The sequence below is a fragment of the Tupaia chinensis genome, unplaced genomic scaffold (genome assembly GCF_000334495.1).
Source record: "Tupaia chinensis unplaced genomic scaffold, TupChi_1.0 Scaffold000340_1, whole genome shotgun sequence".
In the NCBI taxonomy this organism is placed as follows: Eukaryota; Metazoa; Chordata; class Mammalia; order Scandentia; family Tupaiidae; genus Tupaia; species Tupaia belangeri.
Window position 1 is genome coordinate 1,891,199 of NW_006159834.1, and position 9,959 is coordinate 1,901,157.

The 9,959-nt window shown below is 36.4% G+C and overlaps 1 protein-coding gene across 5 annotated transcripts in view; it reads right to left on the reverse strand.

Moving 5' to 3' along the window:
• The window catches only part of RAP1GDS1 (Rap1 GTPase-GDP dissociation stimulator 1), a 155,501-nt gene that overhangs the window by 33,160 nt on the left and 112,382 nt on the right, over positions 1 to 9,959 (reverse strand). For all 5 annotated transcript variants that reach the window (XM_027773322.1, XM_027773321.1, XM_027773323.1 and 2 more), the window contains one exon: positions 3,506 to 3,634. In XM_027773322.1, coding sequence (XP_027629123.1) covers positions 3,506 to 3,634 — 129 coding nt within the window. The remainder of the gene's footprint in view (positions 1 to 3,505; positions 3,635 to 9,959) is intronic.

The window sequence follows — 9,959 nt, forward strand, 5'->3', positions numbered from 1 at the left end:
TTCCATCACCATCATTCTTATTATATTAATTTCACCAAAGGAGGTCATAATCACTAATCCCTCCTTCTGGACTGTCATTTGAGAAAAGGATGATGACAGTATTCTGAGGTATGGTGAACTAGTACCTTAGCCCTTCCCATGGGGCTTAGCGAGCTCTGCACAGTTCCCGAGGTCAGAGCACTTACGAGGTTTAAGCAGACAATCACAAAGATCTGCGTCAAGCAACTGCGTTTATATAAGCTCTTATACAGCACAGCCTACCCAAGGATTACTGTCATTTCCTCACTTGGTGTGACTTTTCCGTAAGATGTAGGTGGGATAAACTTCATCAGCCTTGGTTTTCTTCTAGGTACCCTCCTAAAACTTTAAAAGGGGAAGGGTCTTGGTAAAGAAGGACTGCTGTAGAGTTTATTTTTATTGAGCCTCACTGTTCAATGGCAACGTAAGGACAGTCAAAATTGAAAACACATATATAATTTAAAATGCTCCAGTAGATTTGGTAAAAAAGTAAAAAGAAACAAGTGAAATTAATTTTATTCTACCTAGCATATTCAAATAATCATTTCTAGTTGCAATCAACACAAAATTACTGATGAGATATTTCGTATAATTTTTTCATACTAACTCTGAAGTCACTGTACTTTATACTTACAGTACACCTACTCCATTCAGGCTATGCACGTTTCAGTGTTTAGTAGGTGCACGAGGCTGGTGGCTAGTGCCGGACAGCGCAGCTCTAGAAACCACTCACACTGAAATGTAAGGGCCTTGCACTCGTTGAGTTTGATAAAACTCAAGGCAAATGAAGGCAGATTTGAAATAATTGCATCTGTTACAAAGATTGATATTTGTAGGGGATTATAATGTAACTTGTTTTTTTATTTCTACCAACTACACTGAACATACATGCCTACATTCCATTTTCATAATGAAAAATAACAACGTTCTGGAACATTACATGAATATTCTTTCCATCTTTGTCTCACTTGAATGATAGAAAATGTTTATCTGGCTAGTATAATAAAGAACAAAGATAGAGAAGATTAGAAACACTCGCAAACAGTATGAGATGACTCATTGACAAAGAATGACCTCCTCGAAATATCTTGGATAAATAATTCCTGATCTCCTAACTTGAAGGCAAAACTGAAATAGATTTTACACCCAGCCTCTGTGGCACAAGAGGCAGAGCTTCAGTGCAAGAGATGTGGGCCACATGGAAAGCCCGGGTCCAGATCCTGGAACAATGTGGAAAGGGCGAGTGCAGAAACATGCCCCTGGAACCCTCAGGGCAGAGACTCACAAAGGCAAGACCCTGTCAGGTACTTCCTTCCCCCACCTGACATGAGAGTTCGCTCACTCTCATAAAAAAAAAAAAAAAAAAAGAAAAAGATTTTTAATGTGGTGCATGTAGGGACACAAATGATCAGTCAGAAAAAAGTGTTCAGTCAGAAAAACCAATCAGAGGACTGGTGGTTTTGTTTCTTAATAAAATAGGGATAATGAACAGAATTGATATACTTGTTGTAACTATTATGTTTAGCTAGGATGTAACACCATTTTGTTATACTATGCCATAATAAAGAATTTATTGGGCCCAGCAGATGGTGTGTAGTGGTTATGTCACTGAACTACCATATGGCCAATCGTGGTTCAAGTCCTGGACTTGGTGGCTTGAAATCATGTCGGGTGTGTGCACATGCATGCTCTAGGGTCCTGGGAGAACAGAGAAGCGATTGTGGCCTGGCTATCCCCCTTGGGGAGTGATTTCTCACTCTCTCTGTATCTTTGGTGAGTGCACGTGTCCTAAAGCGAAAAACTAAAAAAAAATTAAAAATAAAGTATTTATTATGAATATGGTTCATGGCTGTGGGTGAGCAGGAGTTGAAACTTTCAGTCAAGAGCCATGGAAGGACAGAAAGTCAAGGAGGGAAAGAAAAAAGATAAGGAAGAAAGAATGAATAATACCTAACATGGAGAAAAACAAAACACAGGAAGGGATGAGGGTGCTGAGGCCATAAGTTCTGTCCTGTCTCACAAATGGGATGTGTTTCCAGCATGGTCTAGCTCTGTCTGCCTTCTGATTTTCAAGGATTTTTCAAATCTTTTTTTCTGATGCTATTACACACATATTCTTATGAAAAAGTCCCTGGTCATTTTTAGGAGTTTTGTGGGAAAAAAGATAGAAACTCAATCTGCTAGATTCTCTTTACCTAATAAGCAAATAATTTATAAAAATATAATAAATTCTGGGGCCAGCAGGTGGTGTGGTGGTGGTTAAGGCGCTGGACTATCACATGGCCAACCATGGTCCAAGTCCCCAAACTGGAGGTTTGCATTCTCACTTTCTCTCTAGTCAACTAAAATAATAATAATAATAATAAAAATAAATAAAATTAAAAAATATATATATAATAAATTCTAATGTCTTTTTTGTTTGTTTGTTTTAGCCTTGGACATACAGTTCCTGACTTCAAGGCCATCTCTTACATAAGGGAGATGTGAAAGGACTTGAAAGGCCATCTCAAGTCAAGTCAAGTCAAGATAATTTTTTTTGAGAGGTTTTTTGCTGTAGGGCGCATGCACTCGCCAGAAAGACAGAGAGACAGAGAGATAGAAAGCGAGAAATCATCCTGGGAGGATGGCTACACCATAATCCCTTCTCCTCCACCCTCCTCTTGGGATCTTGGGCACACATGCACACGCACCCAGCATGAGTTTAAGCCACTGGGTCTGGGACTCAAACCATGGTCGACTACAGAGTTCAGCAACATAACCATTATGCCAACTACTCATCCCAAGTCAAGATAATTTTTAACTCTATTAAATAATGAACAATGCAATGTAAACTCCCTAAAACAGAGAAGCAAAGTACCTTCAATTACAAATAATATAATCATAAGATCTAATTATATTTACTTAAAAAAAAAAAAAACACTGAAGCAAGTATCTTGAGTGCTTCAAAGAAATAAACTAATATAATTTAAATTGATATCTGGGTGTTAACTAAAGAAAAACTTAATAGTGTAAATGTATTATTTACACATTAATTACATTTACAGTTCTTGACTAGGACTTACCAAGTTCTGCTAAATTACCAAAGGCAACAAGACACATTTCTGTAAGAGCTGCATTTTGGCAGTGGATGCCCAGTAATTTCACTAAGGTAGGAATGACACCCATATTGATAAGCTGAGCTTGGAGGGAAGCCAACTACTCATCCCAAGTCAAGATAATTTTTAACTCTATTAAATAATGAACAATGTAAACTTCAATCCCTAAAACAGAGAAGCAAAGTACCTTCAATTACAAATAATATAATCATAAGATCTAATTATATTTACTTAAAAAAAAAAAAAACACTGAAGCAAGTATCTTGAGTGCTTCAAAGAAATAAACTAATATAATTTAAATTGATATCTGGGTGTTAACTAAAGAAAAACTTAATAGTGTAAATGTATTATTTACACATTAATTACATTTACAGTTCTTGACTAGGACTTACCAAGTTCTGCTAAATTACCAAAGGCAACAAGACACATTTCTGTAAGAGCTGCATTTTGGCAGTGGATGCCCAGTAATTTCACTAAGGTAGGAATGACACCCATATTGATAAGCTGAGCTTGGAGGGAATCTGTAAAAAAACAAACAGAACAGTGTTTACATATTCTCCTATAAACTCAATGTAATCTCAATTACAATAAAGGAAAATGAAGACCATTTGTATAATTGTCTTGAATATTTTAAACATATTAGTTCAGATGAGTTGTTTTAAATTTTTTCAATGACCAAAACCAATGTTGAAATTAAAATAACTTAAAGAATATATCAAATAATTTTTAAGGGGTTTTTATACCTTAAAAGATCAGGCTTTTAAGATGTAAAATTAAGCATGACCACTGATTCTCAAGTGAAAACCTTAGACAAAGTAGCATTTGCATTACAGGAAGTCACAGAATATATGTAAAGTTTAGGAAAATAGCAAGTTTAATAAACACCAGAAAAGAAAAAAAATCTTAGGATTCTTTAAAAAGTTTGCCACAATAAAAAATGAAATACACAAAAATGATTGGTTCTGAGTATTTTCAAGCAGAGCGTTCTTTGATGACTGCTAGGAAGGAAGGTAATTTTAGCATGGGAAAGAGGTGGTTTACCTTAAATATTTTTATTCTCAAAGTTTTATTTAGTTAAAGTGACAGATCAGCTCAAGAAAAGAGGAAATACTGGTTTGAGAAGTGACAAGGATGAGGTCAACATGGCCTTTCACTAATGTTTGTGTTTTTAAGTAACTAATGGTTTTATAGTACTAAGCACACCTTGGATTTCTACAAAGGTTCTTTCTTGGATAATTAAAAGAGAAAGCCTGTCACAAAGTTGAAGGTAAAGAGACCAAAATGCAAATCTAAAATACTGCCTCTTGGAATAAGCTAAGAAAGACATATAAACATTCACGTTTATATAAAGCGCTATCACTGTCAATAACTGGTTCAACCATTGATAAAGGAATGCTCTTTCAAAATTACTTTTTCTCTTTAAAATTTTATACCACTTTCAAGCTCATGATTTTCTCCAAATTCTTTTAAGTAACTATTTGGTATTTAAAGATAAAACGGTCAGTTACAAAACACATTTTCCTCAGCGCAGAATCCCTTGACAGGGTTTGCTTGCTAATTGCTTTATTACTCTTTACAGTTCTTAAACCATAGATAAGGAGGTGGGTGGGTGATGATCAGAAAAGAACAGGAAGGCACGGCTGAAATGTCTCACAGGCCAACTGGCTACTTGACCGGTGGTCTTTGTCACTTTTTTCCCTACTTCTAGAGACAGGTATGAAGAGAAAGTCTTACTGCTTCTGAACACTGAAGAGTAGAAAATTATGAATAATGATCTGGTTTGGTCATAGGGGCCCATGTATAACTAGAAAGGGGCCTGTTAACAAAAGGGAAGGTCACCTTTGGAATTCAAACAGTCTAACTCAATTTCAAATTTTCTAACTCGAAGAGGACATCAGTTCAAAAAGATGCTAAAAATAAGAACACTTAATGTATTCAATTAAGTGATGTGTTTTTATACATTTGATGTTAAGTTTTTGGTTTTTTTTTCCTGACTACACAACTCAGCAATGAGTGAATGAGTCACAGAACTGAAAGGCAAATATTTAGAGTAGAGTGATATACCTTTATGTTCTACTGGCGAATACTTGCACAGTATTTGTAATAATATTTATATTAACCATGCACCAAGAAGCTTCACAAGTTAGAAATTACTTTGATTACTTACCAGTAGATAGGAGTTCCTTATTAGTGGATCATCTCTGCAGATCTTTGCTCTTTAGCAGTATTTTTATCTATTTACTTTTTTATTCATTTTGACTACCTGGACAAATACTGCAGAGCTGTTGAACTGTTAAATTTCAGGTATGTAAGCGTGAGCACTAGCGCATGCATTGAAGGTGAGTCAGACTCCACTCTATGTCTGCATATATGTAAGCATCACACCCCCCTCAGTTCTGTTGGTACGAACTAGAAATCCAACAGTCTAGGGACGTCAGAGGAATCACACATTTTATGAAGAAACTCAACAGGAGAATGCCACGTAGGAGATGTTCTTCATCTTCTCCTAGCTTAGCATCTCTACCACTTCCTTGGACCACTTTATAGTGTTTTAAGTTTTGGTTCCAGGGAACAAAGGAGAAAAAAGTTAAGAAATGTTGCAGAGCTTAAGACTACCTTTGGTGTACAAAAAGAAGTAGGGAATATTTGAAACTGTGGCAGATCAGAAGAAAAGGCAGCACAGCCAAATGGTGTGTCATACGAATCGTCCTAATTCATGGAAATCACACTGCTTTGCGAAAATGTATTTTAAGTATTTTAAAACTATCTAGGAGCCAAATTAATTTTAAACTCACATACAACACACACACCACACACAAGAGAAAAATACATAGTCATCCAGTGGACAGACTCATTTTGGACCAATGGCTGTGCCTTTTACATCCACTCCCTTGGTGCCAACTTAAAAGATAAGACTCAGATACCTCTAGAATTTGTCCACACTGACTGCAGACAAGACATCCTCCTTAGATAATAAAGACCCAGAGGAGGAAGGGGGGAAAAAAAAAGAAAAGAAAGAAAGAAAGAAAAGAAAACCTTTACTCAAAACCTTTTCATTTTATGGAAAAGCAGCATTCTAGAATATGCTTCTTTAACAGGGGTCTCTGAAGGAATTTCAGAAGATCAAGTCAAAACTACTTGCATTAAAATACCACAATTTTATTTGCCTTCTTTACTGTGTTGGCATTGCACTGATGGTACAACCACCATGGTAGGTTAAGACTGCTGGTCCTTCAGCAGTACCTAGCAATGGCGCCAAACTGTTGTGTTCTTCCCCACCACGTGCTCACAGTAAGATAAAGTGGTATTATTCTCTGTTTTCTTTTCGAAAATATTTTTCATAAAAATGTTATCTATGTTAACATATGGGTCTACTGTTATGTAAAGATGTAATGCTTAATAATTACATTCTTTTCTCCTTTGTAATCTCTAATACAGTAATTATTGATAGAGTTCAAATACATAAACTAAAGTCCTTTGAGGTCTTCAATGATTTTTAGGGATCTAAAAGGGCCCTGAAACCAAAAGTTTAAGAACCACTATCAAAAGATTACCTAATTTTTATAAGAAATAGGAGGTGGGGTGGAGAAAATACAGAAAAGGCACTTTAAAGTTCAATAATGTACTTGGAAGAAGTAATGAAAAAGAAAAAAAAAAGAAACAAAAACGAAAAGCATGGTGGGAATCCTAGATTCCAGTGCTCAGATATTTTGAGAGAAGTTCCATTAATAAAACACCTGATCAATCTCGTCGTATTTGACTAGGAACTTGACTTAAACCTAGGAAAATATTCCAGATTGAGCCTGTTGATGTATTTATGTCAGTTTACAATTAAGTATGTTATCATTAAGTTATCTATTTGTATGTGTGTGTGTGTGAGGATAAACTGTATTAATCCTTATCAGTGAAAGTAAATAATTAGTTGATCACTTCTTTCTTTCATTGCCCAAAGAACGATTGTGAATGTTATTCAAAGAGTAACAACTGACAACCACGCTACCATGAATGATGTCAGAAGTTTGACTTTTAAATGAAAGACTAACAGGAAGAAATTCTTAGACCCTGAGATAGTTTGTTCATATTCTCTAGACACATTTGAGAAAGTCAGTGAACCAACTGCAAGACTAAGACCTTCAGCACCCCTCAGCGAAGACCAGCAACTCCCAAGGAATGTTCATCACAGCTCGACCAACATGGCAATTCACAAAAAACGCAACCCAGGCCCAAACACGGCAAACACTATGTGTGAAACACGGTCTATAGACAACACAATGTAAGAAACGTCTGAAGACTTAATTTTTAAATTGCTCCTGACACACAACACAGACAAATACTGACCAAAATACAGACTGAACAAAATTACGTAATACCAAGATGACACAGGCCCTGTATGATCTATGGGGAGGAGAGGAAGGCACTGAGGGGGTGCAATACGGATGCATATACAAAGAGATAGAAGGCAGTCAACGCATGCGCTGGCGTGAACACTTACCCACCTACATTTGAATTTCAATGGTTCCAAGTTCTTCAGGTCACACTCATGGGAACTCCAAAGAATGGAGATCTGGAGAGAAGATCTCAAGTTGAGGAACCTTTTTCCCCCTGAGTTTTAAGTTTATATGTTTAAAACACTGGTATAGATTATTGGCCCAGAAAAGTATGCTGAGAAGTCCAGTAATTGAAGTGAAGTTATGTTGATCAATTACCAAAAAAATTTTTTTAAGAAAACTGTAACACATTTATCTTATCTGTAAATCCCTTACACTGTTATAAAATTACTAAGCTTATTATTAAGTAGGAATTACAGATGAAATGGTATCAAAATAACACACACAATTCAAAATAGTGTCTATATTAGTATGTACATATGATATATATTGGGTTGTCTGGAAAGTCGTGATGTATTTTAGCATAGAAAAACACAGAAAAATACGTCATGACTTCCCCAATAACTTAATATATTCTTCATAGTATATTGATATGTTATGGTTATTTACTGCCTTGCACTGAAAACCCTATCTACAATCAAATAAACTGTATTCAGTTAAAACAGTGCAAATAAATAGATATTTTGATGAAAAATTCTAGTACAAATTGGTTCAAACCATTTGGACATAATACATGAACAAAACTGCCTTTGACTTAATGAAAAAAATCTATATTTTCAAAAAAATGTGAAAATTAAAAATCGGTAATATAAAAGTGAAGGGGAGAAGCTGGCAGGTGGAATGGTGGTAAAAGCTCTGGACTCCAACATGGCCAACTACTGTTCGAGTCCCAGACCTGGAGGCTAGCTTTCTCACTTTTCCTCTCTGATCAAATTAATATATGTATACACACACACACACACACACACACACACATACACATATAAAATTAAATAGTTCTTTTTAATAAAAGGGGAGTTTTAGTAAGTTCTAGCTCTATTAGAACACTGAAAAAGAAGCTTAAATACAGCTACCGAAAAGATGATCAGTGGTTAAAAACTTTATATACATGAACATGTGTGTATAAGACTTCTGTTTCAGTTTATTACTTAGTATCTTTTGCCAATTCACCTGATAAGTGGAGAACTTTTATTGTAAACCTAGTGTTAAAGGTATAAAACTATATTACTTACATGTGTTTGATTTGAAATGAAATGATTTTAAAAGCCTTCTTTACACAAAACATGCATGTTTTGCACTCAGACTACTCCTTTCATTTAAGCCCTAAATTATATTATGTAATGACACACAGAAGTCCCTTCCCTCCAAAAAATCAAAATTAATTAGTATTGACAATATTGGAAGCTTTAAACAATACATATACATATCTTTCTTTTAAAAAGTTGTCTAGGAAAAAATATATAAAAGTTCTTTCTGAAAACAACTCTCTACTTAACTAAAATTTCCCTTTAGTACATGTTCTAAAGATAAATGACAGGAGCCAGTAGATGACATAGCAGTTACATTACTGGATTTCCACATGGTCAGCCATGGTTTGAGTCCCAGACCCAGGGTTTGAAAGTCACGCTGGGGGCACTTGTGCATGCATGCCCAAGATCCCGGGAAGAGAATGGAGAAGGGATTGCAGCATGGCCATCCCTCCCCTGTGGGAGTGATTTCTTATTTTCCCTCTCACTATCTCTGTTTCTCTTTCTCCAGGTGAGCACCCATGTCCTAACGCAAAAACCTCTTTAAAAAAATGACAAAATTACATGTGTGACAGGGGACCAGCAGTTAGCATAATGGCTATGTCGCTGGACTCCCACGTAGTCGACTGCGGTTCGAGTCCCAGACCCAGTGACTTAAACTCACACCAGGCACATGTGCATGTGTGCCCAAGATCCCAAGAGGAGAATGGAAGAGAAGGGATTGCGGAGTGGCCATCCCCCCTGGGGGGTGATTTCTTGCTTTCTGTCTCTCTCGTTTCTGTCTAGCGAGTGCACGCGCCCTATAGCAAAAACCTCTCAAAAAAAAAAAATTTACATGTGTAACAGTAAACAATAGCAACAGCAACAAAAAATTCCACAGCAAAAAAAACACAAGACGGGAAAAAAAGTTTTAGTATTCTTTGTAATTTTCCATTATTATTTAAATGAGAATTTTTGACAGTGTCTTGCTAGTGTGACTTTTGGCCTCAGCCTCCTACTTTGCTAGGCTCACAAGAACTCGACACACCTGGGCTTTCCCCGTTGGTCCAGAAATTGAACTCAGGCCTCCCGCATGGCCCTGGCCTCATATAGTGGCACCCTGGTACCTGCATCACTGAGCCTGGGCCGTTATTCTGAGGAGGCCGACTCATTCGTGTTCTCATGCAGTGTCTCCTATGGTGCTTATCCCTTCCTCGAGTAGGTAACACCTT